Genomic DNA, 15,200 nt, shown 5'->3' with positions numbered 1-15,200 from the left:
CTTTCTTTTATCTATTCTTTGTGTCTTTCACATTATACATCTCAATCCCATTCATATTATGCATCTCGACCCCATGTGGTGAGAACTCTTAAAGTCCACCCCTTTAGCAAATTATTAATGTACAAAAATGTCACTAATTGATGTCACAGTGTCATGCATTGTATATTACATACTGATACCTACACACACATACACATATGCACACATACATCCAGACACACATAATGTACGGTAACTAATACAGCATCTCCATCCCATGCATGCAAATCAAGTTCTCCTCCTTTGAGCTACATTCCTTCTCCCATTCCTACTACGAGTGTATATCTAAAGGAAATATAACCGCTGTTTGGAAAAAAATCTCTGTGTCCCATGTCCATTTTAACATTAGTCATAATAGTCAAGATATGGAAGGTAACATAAATGCCTGTGGATTGTTGAGAGCATAAAGAAAATGTATAAATTTTATGGGATAGTCTCTAGTGTTAACAATGAAGGAAGCTCTGCTGTTTGCAACAATATGGATGAAACTGGCAGAGATGATAAGTAAAATGAGCCAGGCATTGAAAAACAAATGCCACATAGGCTCACTAATATGATGCCACCTGTCATGTTTTAGGTGACTGTACTATATCCATCTACATAAATAGAGTACAGCCACCACTCAGCCTCTGTTGTGCATGCAGTGGGTACCCTATATTTATTGGGATACAGAGTCAATGTTGCTTTTGGTAAAATGTCCATCCATCCATTACACAGCTTCTCTGAGAGCAACTATTTTAGGCTTTCACATTGGAAATAAAATGCAGAATGAGCCAACACTGGGGTTATGTGGAACTAGGGTGCCCTCTACTGTTTTCTAGACTTAAAGCTACAATGCTCAATTTCATTCAATAAAATGCTAATGAACAAAGAGGAATGTGGCCAGCAGACATTATTAACCAGGACAAACACTGCATTCAAAAGGTACCCCAAACTTGTTGAAAGGACAGTCCATAGACTTCTAGAATTGCAGGTTTCTGTAAGGCTTGGGCTCTTGGTCATTTCCAAGTTCCTTCAGCTCTGTCTATGTTGAATCATATAGCTGTGTTGAATAGCATGTAAACACTGCTGGGGACAGTGTGACATCACTTCATCATAGGAAGGGAGAAGGAACTTAGGCAACATGATCACATGCAAGGGTTTTGTTGCTGATGACTGGGTTTGGAGATAGGGATGGAACCCAGGCTGACTTCAAATTTACAATTCTGCTTCAGCCCCCGAGGTGCTGGGATTACAGGTGTGTGCCCCATGCTCACCTTAAATAGTTTTAAGGAATGGATTTTATTTATTAGAATTTTCATTTTTTTATGTTTTTTGTTTGTTTGTTTGTTTGTTTGGAGCTGAGGACCGAACCCAGGGCCTTGCGCTTGCTAGGCAAGCACTCTACCACTGAGCTAAATCCCCAACCCCCATTGTTTATGTTTAAATGTGTTGTTATGAAACTGATGGTCCAAAACATAGAAATTTCAAATAGAGTCTATCAAAAGAAAAGGTTCATACATAGATGATATACAATTCATGACAAAATAATATTTGTAACTGTGAAAAATATAGAATTAATCTCTTGTGTATATTTTTTTACTAAAATAGCCCCAGAAATTTTGTGTTCATCTTTCTGTTCACTAATTATTTAAGTCTTCCTATTTGCATTATGTTGTTTAGTCAAGAGAATAACAAATATCTTGGCATTTGTAAGTCTAGAAGTAACACACAATAGGTTAAAAGCATATTAAGCTTGTTATAAATCCAATTTAACTCTTTTTAATTCACTTACTTTAATTATTATGTTATTTTTGTATCACCATGAAAAAAATGTCAGAAGCAAATAACTTGCAAGTAGGAAAGGTTCATTTGGACCTAGTCCTGGAGATTTTAATACATTGCCTTTGAGTCTGTGGCTAATTAGTTCTCTGTGATTGGGAGGTTAGGATTCAGGAAGGTGCCCATCAGGAGCAAAAATTGAGAGAAGAGGTTGGTTCTCCTATTTCCCTTCAAGGGTACACTTCCAATGACTCAGTAACCTATCACTGGTCACCACCTTCTTCATTAGCCTCACTGGCTGGTGACCAAGACTCTGGAAACTGAAACTTCAGGGGACATTCTGAATCTTAACTACAGAATTCTCAAGAGACTGTATCTTAGAGATACATCTTTAAAGAACTCAACAAATGGAGAAACATGTGTGTGTTCAATGTATTCATGTTAGAAAGCCACTTGAATGAACATCTTACTTCTAGTTCATGAAGAGCTTCTTGAGCCAGAGTTATTTAAGATTGTGGTTAACTGCATAGTCAAGGTAAGCACTATTATATAGGTGCAAATGTTAATATTTACACACTGTTTCTGAAATAATTTTACAGTTTCTTATTTCGGGAACACTAGAATTTCTGTAATGTATAAAAAGCACCATCAGATAGCTCAGATTGACACAATGCCATGTCTAACACAACCGGAGAGTAGAGAGGGTCTATGCTTAGCCCTGCTGCAGAAGGCTCCAACATAGAGGGAGAGATTCGCCTCTTCTCAGTATCACTACTAGAAGCCAATGAACAACTCTTTTTTTTTTTTTTTTTAATTTTTTAAAGACAGGGTCTCATGTATCCCAGGCTGGCCTAGAACTCTCAGTGTAGTAGAGAATAACCTGGGTCTTCTGCTCTGCCCCCTGAGTTACGGGATTACAGGAATATGCCAGTCATATGAGGATTACACAGTGTAGGGAATGGAACCCAGGCCTTCGTGCACGCTAAACAAGCACTGAGCCCTTACCCGCCTCCAGCCGAAACAACACACTGCTGTCAAGGAAAGGGCTGTCTTGGCATCCAGTAACACTGGAAAGAGCCTCCTTCTGCCCACTGATTATTATGCCTAGTCCTTGCCTCGCAGAACCTATGCTACTGACATTGGACAGACACCAGTCATGTTAGTTAATCCCATGTGTCTGCTGAGAAGACAATGTCTTCCTTCCAGGCCTCAGAGGGTCACCTGAAAGCCTTTCCCCTCCTGTGACCTACTTTTAGATCTGTGACCCAATACCCTGTCTCTGTGCTACCCATCCCATAGCTTGTCAAGAAACGAGTCTTCAGCCAAACCCTAAACATGCCCTGATGTTGTGGAAGGGTTTCATTATAAGATTCAGCAATGATTAATGACTATCGATGAATTAAATGAAAAGGGTTCTCTTGCACCAGTTTCTTTCCAAAAAGAATGGCTGGATAAACCCAAGGGTGCTACTGAGGACTGACTGAGGAAGAACAGCAGGTGCTGGCAACCCTACCTGACATAAGCAGGCCTAGGTTATGGATGCTGCGGCCAGTCCACACAACCTTTCCCCTTCTGGCCTAAAAGGTGACCAGTGGTTATTCCAGGGGAAACCGAATCTGCCTCTAAGGCCCACAAGAAACTTCAGCAGAAACATGGTCCATTCCCAAATGATAGTGGCCCCCATCCCCCCACCCCTCCCCGTCCCCCTGGGCTGAGTGGGGGCCAGGCATTTGGTGAAAGTCTGGCGGCCTCTACCGGGCGCCTCAGACTAGGGACGTTCCTCAAACCCAGACACGACATGTGGCGCTCGGGAGAGGTGAGAGCGAGCGCGAGTCCGCCGGGGGCGCTGGGGAATCTGCAGCGGGGCAGCGCGCGGCCTCGGGCGCGGCGTGGAGCAGAGCCGCAGGGCGGCGGCGGGAGCGCGGGGCTCCGGGTCTCGTCGGCGCCGAGCGCTGGGCAAGTTCGCGCCGGCAGCATGGGGCGGTGACGCTGCACCGGCCCGCCGCGCCCGCCGCAGGGAGAGCGGGCGGCGGTGAAGCAGGATGAGCCCTCGCCGACGGCTCGCCAGCAGGGGCCCGAGCGCAGGGTAAGGAGCAGAGGTGGCCACGGTGGCCGGCGCCCCGTCCTCGGGACCGGGAGGAGCGCAGAGCAGCTGGGTGCTCGCGAGCTCGCAGCGCAAACTTTGCCCGGAGACTGCGGAGGCCACAGGCAAGGAGGACAGAGGACCTGGTGGCGTGGTTGGACGGGGCTCTGGGCGCAGAGCCTCGAGGTCCAGGGTAGACACCAGGTAATCGCTGCCTGCCGCGGTCTCCGAGCTCTCCCGCCTATAAGGCCGCTCCCGCCCAGGAGCAGGGGCGCGCGGTGGGCGCGGGCCCCACTTGGTGTCGCGCGCCTGTCGCGCGGGCTGCTCGAGGCCGGTTCTGGCTGCGCCGCCACTGCACCGCGCGCAGCAGAGGAGGAAGGCGCTGCTGCCTGGCGAGCGTTCAGCAGACCCTGTCTGGGGCTAAGGAGGTCTGGAGGGCTAAGAGCGAGCCCGAGGTCCAGTCCACCGGAGGTGTCCGGCAGCGCTGCGGAGCGGCAGGTGCCGGGTGGCGGAGGTTGCGGCTCCGCAGTGCCACCCCCTCGCCCACCTGCGCTGTGCTCCAGCCCTGGTGAGCTCTCACGGCGATCTGGGGCCCCCAGGGAGAGCAGCCTCGCGGTGGGGATCGGAAAGTTGGGGGCTGAGGGGCTGCAGAAGGCACCGCCCGGGGTTTCCCGCATGCGGCGCCGCGTGCTCGCTGCCTAGACTCGCCAGGCTACCGGCGCCGAGCCCCAGGATGCGCCCGGGCGACCACAGTATGTCAGTCTTCTGTTCTTGACTGGAGGGAGTCTCAGAGGGCCTTCTCCTACGAGGTGGAAGTACCTGTTGTGTGCTTCCCAGTTCTAGACTTTTGGTGGTCTCCTTGGAAAGATGTTTCTTTTTAGAACTCCGGCTTGCTCGTGGACATTGAGCACCCATTTGCGTTATGCGCAGGTTGAGATATATGTGCCTTATCTAAGGTTGTTGCTGGCCCAGGGGCAGTGCTTGCTTGGATTTCCACTGCACTAACAAGAGCCCAGATAGGAACAGAGATATTTGTCAAGTGTTGTGATTCTAAGTCATGTAGTCCTGGGGGCATAATGCCGAGCCAGAAACTCGGACCCTCATTGACAGGTCTAACATTGTGATCCTCTAGAAGACGTGTTTCTGACGTATGCCTTTCCCCCTCTTCCCACACACTTTCAGCACCTTGCAGAACAAGAAGCAGCTTGCTGGCTTTGAACGTGTGACAAATATTTCAGAAAGGTAAATTTATCTCACTTGTGGATTTGATAGATACAAAATGCAGTTGTCAAATAACTTTGAGCCCTATGTTAATAATTAGGTCATTTGTACTGTGCTACAAAGTAAAACGATATTTGAGGGATGCAAAGAGTCTATCGACTGTGCATTCTGTAAAAGTGAAATAAAGCTGTACTGTCACCTTTTTACAGCGTCGTGCTGCTCAGGGAAAGTGGTACAAGCCGTTGGCACAGTCTACAGATAACAAGGACCAGGTTCCAGGCTTTGTCAGCTTCACTGTGGCAGCAGCATGCTTGGATTCTGTAGTGACAGGAACATCCGTGTTCATGTGCTCTCCCCTTTGTGTACTTTCAGCTTCAAGATCAAGTTTGAGGAAAGGACAGTTTTTCTTCCAAATTCATCTGCTTCAACTATTATTCATACTGGGAATGGACAATGGAATGTTCTCTAGATTTATCATGACCAAAACCCTCCTTGTCTTCTGTGTTTCCATGACCTTATCCAGTCACTTTGGGTAAGTTCTCCCCGTGGTTTCCTTTTATAGTCTTGGAGGCCTGTGCTGATGCAAACCCGTGTAGGGCAGGACGGTCCTTGCTTGCCATTTCTGCAATCCTGCACCCTTCAGTTCGTAGTGAATATGTCCCGACCCATGCTTCCTTCCTGAACAAAGCTGTTCCTGGTGCAGGGTCTCTGAAATGAGTTAGACAGAAGAGAAGAGGTTTTCACAAGTAGAAGCAGAGGATGGCTTGAGGGCAGCTGGTTCCTCCTACTCAGGTTGGAAGAGATTCAGAAGTTCACAGGCGTTAAGGATATCGGCTGCTGTCAGACAAGTATGTAACACACTCACTCCTTTCTTGCGTCCATTGTGCCCGCCGTTTGCTTTCCTAGCCAGGCTCGTGCTTTGCATGTGGCATGGAAAGGGATCCAAAGTAGTCATGGCTGAGCCAAGCACAGAGATCAGAAACTACACCTGGTTCTCCCTGAGTCTCTGGAAATGCCATTTCCATTGACTTCTTTCATTTGGGCCCCTAGTGTCTCTGTAACCAACATGAGCCTTTCCCTATCACACTAGTGATACCTAGTATTCCAGATGCAAGCCGTTAGGAGGCAATCAGAGTTCCTCTTCTCTCCTATGTCCTTCACTGCCCCAAATTGTCCTGGCTAATCAAAGGATAACAAGTTGAAGTAGTCCCGTTGGACAGTGTGTACTGCTTGGTTTCCTGTTTACCAGTGCTCGTTCCCAAGGGAGCACTTGAGATAGTTGGAAGGACTGTAGCACACAGTCACCTGTTTCCTCTAGTACTGCTAGAGTGTACAGGCTGCTTGGTGGGTGTTCACAGGTCCACTCTGCTGGGAAAAATTTCTGTGAGGGCTCAGCCTTTTTTTGACCAGGGGAAGTTAAGATGTATTGCCAACGTCTGAGAAAGTCCATAAACCTGTCCTTTCCCTCTCCTCTGCTCTGCTCTCCTCTCCTTTCCTTTCTTCTCTCCTTTCTTCCTCTTTTCTCCCTCTCTCCTCTCCCTCTCTCATCTTGCTCTCTCTCATCTCTATCACTTCTATATTTCTAATTCTGTCTCTGTCTCTTTTCTCTCGCCATCCCTTTTCATTCTCCCCCTCTCTTCCTCTGTTCAAAGAGCAGAGAATGTCCCGAACACAGGCAGAAGATGCCATTCCCCACCAAGAGCATCCTTACTTGCCAGGAAAAAGGTGTCTTTGTGGGCTATTGCTCAGTCCTGTGCATCCTCTGTCCATGTGTGGTTTACACATATGCAGACTACACTCTGGGGTCCATTTTTACAGGTCAAATGCTTAGTGACTTTGGTTCTTAAACAAAGTAACACACACTTTGTCTAGTAGGTTGTGCTTTTCATCAAGTCATGAGACATGCCATAAATGATGTGGTAGTCCCTATTTATTGAATGCTATTCTTGCCTTGCTGATACTGAGGGGACATGCTTCTCCTCCCCAGCCCTTTGATTCTTCATCTACTACATGAGAGTTTTTCCTTTGTAACTTCTTTATTAAATCCTATAAATTGTAGTATCCCTACTGCTTTTCTGAATGGAAGGGGTGCATGAATGAAATCCCATGAACATTCATTATTGCAAATTAATACATTGAGATAGTTGGCTTGTTTTCTGATATTCTATGTATACTGGGTGATATTTTAGAAGTTATGTCCATGCTGTGCTGTGCTATCTTGGGAACATACAGTTTATGTGATTTGGCACAGTAATTATGATTGTGAATCAAATAAGGCAGGAAGCTATCACTCTCTCTGGTAGACTCAAGTCAGAAGCAGGAAGTCATGTGTGTGAGTTTAGCTCATTTCTTATTTAATTCTGTGGCTTTCTAAGGTCTTCTATGAATTAGAGATGGACTTGTCAGTTTCTGGAAGGAAATGCTGATTAAGTCTGAGGCTACCCCTCAATCTTTCAAAAACATTGACTATGGGAAAAGATATTAATTTTTAGATATGAAGATTTTAATTATTTTATACTTTATCATATTGATACCTACAAACTGCAGGAAATATGTGAGGTGCAGCCGTTTATTTTTAAAAAGCTGTCCTAAATCCCTAACTTACAGGGAATCATCCCTCCCATTTTGGTCCCACCCCTACTTGCTCCTGTACATATGTGTATGTATCTGGGGTCATCCTGCATTCAGCTTTTTTGTTGGGTTTTGGCCCTAACCTTCCACTGTTACAAATTCCTTAGGCTTTGTGATTTTAAAATGGACAAATATTGTAGCAGTGCACGAGTGGGCCACCATTAGCTACTTCCTGACTTGGGGACACTTACATTATTTCTCATGTTAAAGTCATCAGTTCTCTTGTACAGAACAGTTTGTTTGTAAATTTCTTAGTATCTGAACTTGTTGATATGAGCTCTCCCTAGGAGTGTGCTTACACACTAGGTGCTGTGAGTGTTTGCCCAGCTTCTTTAGATAACAGGGGAGCCAAGCAGCACATGGTATACACAGACCACATCAGAAGACATACCAAGCCCCCACTTATTTCTTCTCAGATGAGGTTCTGCTTACTTACAGATTAATTATATGTAGGAATAATTGTGTTGAAACCCAGCCAGTTCCATAAAATTTCCTTGACTTTAAATCTTGACAGAATAATAACTACTACAAGGCAAAGTACTGATTTTTCCCAGTGTTTTAAGTCAATCCAAGGGACCGCCTTATGAGCTCAGTGTCATTAGTCCCATCCTGCAGCTGGCAAGGTGGGATGGCTGGATATCTCACAGGGAACTAACTGTACACAGCCGACACCTGCTGGGATCCTCATGCTGCACTGTCCTGTGCCATTCTTCTCACATCTACCCTGTGCTCTTTTCTCTGACTGCAATTTTTTAATATGTCAAAGCAATGTAGAAGCTGGGGGGGTATGTTCCTGGAGTGTACCACACATGTTGGGCTTGGAAAGAGGTTTCTATGCTCCAAGATTGGGGAAGGGAACAGTTTGAATGTATTCTCCTTCCTTCCCCCTCCACCAAAGAAGGGATTTCTCTGATTAAGGTTCAAAGGAAGTTGGAAAGGGAAGTTACAAAGGTCCTAGTTTGATTGTAACTTGGATCAGAGAATTACTGATGCTCCTAAATATGCCCAGGAGGCTTGAGAGCTTGAGATCTATGCAGAATCAGACAGGGAAAATGAGGAAAGAGGCAACATAAAAGGTTCTGTCCAGTCACAAGTTGATACATTGCATTTGTAAAGATCTATGCATTCAGCGACAGAAGACATGTTTGTGAGGAGGGAAGTGTATTTGGTGCTTACATAAGATAGTTAATGCGAACTTGCTTTGAAAATATCATGAGAGTTATTTGTCTTTCTCCACATCATTTTCTAAATTTAGTCACCAACAGCTCATTTTCAATAGTTTTGTGATTTCACTATCAGTTGTGAATTGTAGAACAGGGCATGAGTCAAGCATACAACTGAACCTTATAGTCAGTCACTGCCATGGCCCATTCAGATGCATGGAGTTATTTAAGTCTTTTTAGTTATTTTAATGAAACCAGTCATCTAAACTACACAGTGTAAAAAAAATTAGCACTGAAACAGTATGGGGATCAAAGTACTGCCAGGGTATATAACATTAAGTTTAAACTGGAATGAATTTATCACTATTTAAAAACTCTACTTTGTCAGACTTGAGAGGCCAGTGACAATTGCAAGGCACATTTGAGAATCAGTAGGTCAATAAGGTAATGTCAGATTTCATTCATTTATTGATATCAACATAGAGATTTGGTTATCAAAAGTGGAAATACATTTGAATTTTATTACATGGGAGCTGCAATTCAAATATATGTCGGAAAACAAAATTTTTAATTGACAATGAAAAGCAGGCTCTTGCAAACATGAAGAAAGTTCTTTCTTTCTCTGTGTACATGTGTGGCAGCCTGGTCTTTGGTCCCACAAAGAAGGATCTTTTCCTTTTCCTCCTAAACGCAAGGATAGATGCCTCTCCTCGCTGCAGCAGTAAGCATGTCGGAATCGTGCCTGCACTTGCCATATCTTCTGAAGCTGGGAGCTGTCCTGCATCCCCTCCGATAACAAATTCCTCCTTCTCCAGAGCTGCAGGTTCCTGAGGCTCAGGACACACAGTCAGTATAATGGCTGTAAAAACACTGCAGCGGTGCAGCCAAACAGTTAGCAGAGGCAGAGCTGAACTGATGGCTCAGTCTGGAGGCTGCGGAGAGGGACGTCGGGCAGAGATGAGGAAGGTGGTCCTGCACAGGGCAGAGTGTTCTGCGCCTCAGCGGGGTGATGGAGCTGTCTCTAACCTCATTCAAAAAGGCAGAAAGAGAACATACTTCCAGACTCTCTACTTTATAAATCTATCTTTGAGCATGTTCGACACACCAATGCTCAGTGAGCAGTGCTCAGAGGGTTGGCATGGAGTATACCTCTGCTAAGTAGGCTGTCCCTGAGCTCCAGGATGAGTCACTAGCTGGGCTCAAGGAAGGAGGAGATTGTGGGTATTTGGATTTTTATGAAGTCAGTGGCACAAAATACATGTTTTAATTGGTATGGAATTCAAAGGGAAGTATTAGAATTAAAAGCAAAAAGAAATCTTCTCTTGCTTTCATAGCAGCAAGATTTACCAAGAGGCATATGGGTGCATTGCACAAGTTTCCAGAATGCTGCTGTTAAAACATGCTTTTTAAATTGTCGCCAAGTCCTCATTCAGTGCCTAAGAAGAGCTCAAACTCTAGAATTTAGGAGATTGTGCCGAGTGTTTTGCTGCTGAACGTGGAAATCACCCCTTGCCTCCTGGATGGCTAGCATTCCCATTACAAAGGCCCCTCCACTGTGTCCTAATATTTATGGCACCACAGAATAGAACACGGCAGGAGAGGGAATCTATGTGTTAGAAACAAAGAACATCAGAGACTAGAGGATGACTTGGGCCAATCCTGAGCAGCCCAGGCCAAACCCACTGTGCTGTGAGTTTTCTGGAACCTAATACATAGCAAAGGATCACCTGTGAGGAACAGAAAAGCTCCATCTTATCCATATTTCAGAACTGTTTCAAAAGCAGACAGAACCTAAAGTCAGAAAAAGCATAGGCCAATCGTTTTCAATTTAAGAAAGAATTGACCCATCAGTTAGTTCACAATCAGCTTGATTCTATCCCAAGATCACTAGTGATAAGCATGAAGATTCTTTTTGATGGTGGGTCAAGCTCTTATCTCTGTTTTGGCTCATTCTGTGATATCAGAAGTTCCTTAACCAGCCTGCAGCTCAGTTTCTGAATCTCATACCTGGGGATAATAATGGATCCATCATCACAAGGCTGATGCCTTGGTTAACCTATGTAAAATGCTCAGGCTGATCCAGGTGTGTGTCGGTGTGCTAAGCCACACTATCCACGGGGTTTAGTGCACAATGAAGGCCATATCCAGGGCTATACCCATGCTATCTACCATGCCTGAGTGTGGTGGGGGTCATCACCCTGCTTTGGCCGTACTGTGAATGTGTCCCGTTCCACATTCTGGGCACTGTTATAGGTGCTAAGAGCAATAAAGAAGCCTGGCTTCAGTGAGAGTGTGTTCAGATGTGACAAAGACAGGCAACAAACCAGCAATGGTGAAGTTAAGGTACCTAATAAAAGAGTAATTCAGAAGAAAGATAGTAAAGGTGCTGGAAGGAGATGCTACTGCAGGGACCTGAGGGAAGTGGGGCTTTAGTGACAGCATTAATGGTGGAGAAGACCAAACCAACATGGGAAATGGTGATGAGTGCACGGTCCCACAGCAGGGGCTCACTGGGGAAACTGGGAACAGCCAGCAGCTATCTTGGCATCAGTGGTACAGCTCCATGGGAGGCATAATCACAGTGTAAGAGAGAGAACTGGATTAGTTCTGGAGTGTCAGATGACTTTCCTTTGAGGGTTGCTCTGGGCCATTGAGTGGAGTGGAATTTCTTATTGTTTGTTTGTTCATAGTTTTTGTTTTTTATTGTTGGTTTTGGAGAAAGAGTCTCATGTATCCCAGGTTAGTCATGAACTCTCTATGAAACCAAGGACAGACTTGAACTCCTGATCCTCTAACTCTTGAGATTATTGTGTGTGCCACCATGCCCAATGTATGCAGTCCTAAGGTACAAAGTATGGCTTTGTGCATACCAGGCAAGCACTCTACCAACTGAGCTACAGCCTCATCCCATTTTATGTTTTGGAGATGAGAATGCCTAGTGTCATGTGATCCTCCTACTGTAGCCAGCTGGGTATCTGAGACTATACACTGTTGTGCCAGGTGACCTCATTAGGTAGCTTTAAGCAAGCATGTTCCTGTTTAGATGTAACAATGATATGGCCTCAGTGTTGCATCCCCTGTGAGTGCAGAGTGAACAGAACTGAGTGGAGTTGGTGTAAGACAGGGAGAGATGGAGCTGGTGTGCAGTCAGTTAGCAGCTGTTTGCATGAAGAAAGTTTTATTCTGACTGATGGGATGTGTTGACGGGATGACATGAGCATGAAGGAAAGATTAAAGGTCAAGGATGCACCATCAACTCTTTCTCTTATCACTGAGACAGAGAAAAGAGTAGAAAATGTGTGTGTAGCTATGGCTTTGTAAGCCCTTGGAAAAACCACTTCCACATCCAAGTATGGTCAAGCCTTTGCACACAGGGGCCTGGAGTCCAGAGAGGGACTGGGCTGCATCATGATTTCAAAGCTACTGGGTATGAGGACAGATAGAAACTGAGCATACACAGACAGAGTGGGAAGAGGCCCATAAATTGTGCCCTTGGACATTATGGTGTTATGAGTTTAGGAGGCTAAGAGTGAGACAAGACTGAAAGGGACAGAGAAGAAGAACGAACAGAAGAGTAAACCTAGACACAGCAGCACTTAGGGGTTAAATCAGGAAGACCTTGGCTTCAAGCTACACAACATAACCCTGTCTTTAAAATTAACAAGTAGCGAGTATGCACACCACAGCCAGAACCTAAAGACAAGAGTTTGTAGAGGCCAAGGGGAGAAAGTTCTGTAGGAAGGGTGATGCAGTTGTCTCTGCTAAATGTAACTACTGGGCCCATTGAGTTAAAGCAGTTGGTCTTGACTCTTGGATCTGGTAATTCAGAGTTGACTCCTGGCCTTTAGCAACAAGAGGTTCCTGGGTTATAGGTTGCAGGAGATAGACAGGGGCAGCTGCAAGAGAAGGGAAGAGAGGGGTGTGTGTGTATGTGTGTGTGGTGGTGGTGGTGGTGGTGGTAAGCAGGCATGGTTCCTCAGTGAATTCCCTGGGAAGAGGAACAAAAGGGCAGGGTAATACCTAGGTGCTGTGGTCTGTGGAGTCACAGTGATAAGCTTTGGGAATCCAAGCCAGGCAGCAGTGCCAAGGACGTAGAGAACCTGCAGGAAGAGGAGTGAGGAAGATAGCTTTGATTTGGGCAGCTGAAGGGCAGCACTGGAAGGCCTGGGGGCATGAGGAGAACCTAAAATTTCTGGCACAGTACTACATGCCCAGGGCTTTAGACATATGAAATGTATTGCATGTTCACATTCCCACCTTGAGAGAGGAGTGCTCTCACGTGAAAACAAAATTGTGGTCAGTGCCCAGCTACAGCCTGCCTTGCTGTTATTTATGATAGCTACAGAAGTATGCAAGGGACAACTGAGGAAAACATCAGTGAGTGATGCTGTTTATTGAGAGTTATATAAGGACCTTAGCAAGCAAAGTGTGATACGTTTCCTGGAAATGCTAAAAACCAGAGGAAGGAATGCAGTTTCAGAATATAGGTACACTAACACACAAAGTCAACCCACAAAGTCAATTCACAAAAATGTTTACATCAAAACTGCCTGAAGTTATCACTACTGAGTCATTTTATGTAAATCACATATGGCTGTTAATACAAGCACAGACAATATCACAAAGAAACCTAGCATTCCATCTTCTCCAATACCAATACCATCTGTGCTATGACAATGTTCAAATGACCTTCCCAAGGCTGATGAGAGATTGTCCTCTTTAGAATACCACAGTAGTGAAATCTCAGCAGGGTCACTTAACACATTACCATTCTTATTAGATACTACAATCTGGATGTATAAATAGCAAAATCACATTGGTATAAAAATCCTTTAAAATTCTTCACACACACACACACACACACACACACACACACAGAGAGAGAGAGAGAGAGAGAGAGAGAGAGAGAGAGAGAGAGAGAGAGAAGATTCTTCTAGATCACAATTAAGAAAACAACTCTTAGCCAACTCCCTTTGCTGCAGAACCCAATGTCCCTTGGTGTTCCTGGGTAGCTGGTTCCAGAAGCCTCTCTGGATTGCAAAGTCCCTTATGTGAAGTGGCATGGTATTTGCATGTAACCTGTGTGTATCCTGTACTGTTCTCCACTGTTTCTAGATTCCACACACAGTATAAATGGTGATTCTACTATTTCATTTCAGGGACAATGACAGGAACAAATTCCTGGGTATGTGTGCTACAGATGCTAGCTTCTTCTGAACATTCCCAGTCAGTGGTTTATTGGTGAAATTATTAAGGCCGCTCCACGTAGTTAAAAGGGAGGTTTATTTTGTGGGGTACTTACAAATGAGGGGGTAGGTTACAGGGTCTGGCAAGGGTATAGTGCAGTCCAGCCGTGTTCTCTGGAGAACTCTGCTCGGTCTACCTCCAGCGTCCAGAGTCCGGGAACCAAGAGAGTGATCTCTTCCCGATCCTTGGTCTTCTGCTTTCTCCTCCGCCCTGCCTTGTGGGCGTGACTATTACCGAAGCCTCAATGGGGGTTGGAACTTCCAGGCCAATGCTGGGATGGCTATCCACTACAGTGGTTGATGAAATTTGTGTGTGTAGACCCTGAAGACATAGGAGGTCATGACCAAATTCTGTAGCAATTCTACAGTTTGTGCTGTGTGGGTATGGTAGCTCTGAAGGTGGCTCCCTCTGGATTTCCCATCCCTGATTCCATGCTCCTCATTGTCCTTCAGCCTCATTCAGAAATTCAAACAAATGACATGGTGGAGACACCTGGAGTTCCAGCTAATTGGGAGTCTGTGTCAAAAACAAGACAAACAGACAAATGAAGAAACCTGCTTTAGACCAGGAGGTCAAGGCTTACTTGTGCTCCATAGTGTGAGACCTCACTTAAAAAAAAAAAAAAAAAGAGAGAGAGAGAGAGAGAGAGAGAAAAAAGAAAAGAAAGCTGTCAGGTTGTGGTAGCACATACCTTTAATTCCAGCACTTGGGAGGCAGAGGCAGGCAGATCGCCGTGAGTTCAAGGCTAGCCTGGTCTACAGAGTGAGTTCCAGGATAGGCTTCACAGCTACACAGAGAAACCCTGTCTCAAAAAACCAAAATGAAAAGAAAAAGAAAGGCCAAAAGAAATACATTCAGCTAATGACTCTCACCTCCACTGTTGTCTCCTGAGTCACTGCCCCCTTTTTCCCCATCTTGCCTTTCCCAAGTCCATAATTCATAAGTAGTCCAGGGGCCTTGTCAAAAAATGACTCCATGTTGCCATTATCTTCAAGAAGATTTTAAAAGTACAGTGCAGCATTAAAAGTCTTTTATGGATTTGATTGTGACTACCT

General features: G+C 45.2%; 1 protein-coding gene across 9 annotated transcripts in view; it reads left to right on the top strand.

The window, feature by feature from the left end:
- Positions 1–3,570: 3,570 nt before the first annotated feature.
- Positions 3,571–15,200, top strand: part of Gabra5 (gamma-aminobutyric acid type A receptor subunit alpha5) — a 105,824-nt gene continuing 94,194 nt past the window's right edge. The window contains exons 1-3 of one of the 9 annotated variants that reach the window (XM_036207115.1): positions 3,576–3,616; positions 5,066–5,125; positions 5,477–5,636. In XM_036207115.1, coding sequence (XP_036063008.1) covers positions 5,551–5,636 — 86 coding nt within the window. In that variant the 5' untranslated portion in view covers positions 3,576–3,616; positions 5,066–5,125; positions 5,477–5,550. The other 8 variants (XM_036207092.1, XM_036207106.1, XM_036207100.1 and 5 more) reach the window with 8 other exon arrangements.

The sequence above is a fragment of the Onychomys torridus genome, chromosome 1, assembly GCF_903995425.1.
Source record: "Onychomys torridus chromosome 1, mOncTor1.1, whole genome shotgun sequence".
Classification (NCBI taxonomy): domain Eukaryota; kingdom Metazoa; phylum Chordata; class Mammalia; order Rodentia; family Cricetidae; genus Onychomys; species Onychomys torridus.
This window is presented reverse-complemented; position numbering and strand designations above follow the sequence as displayed.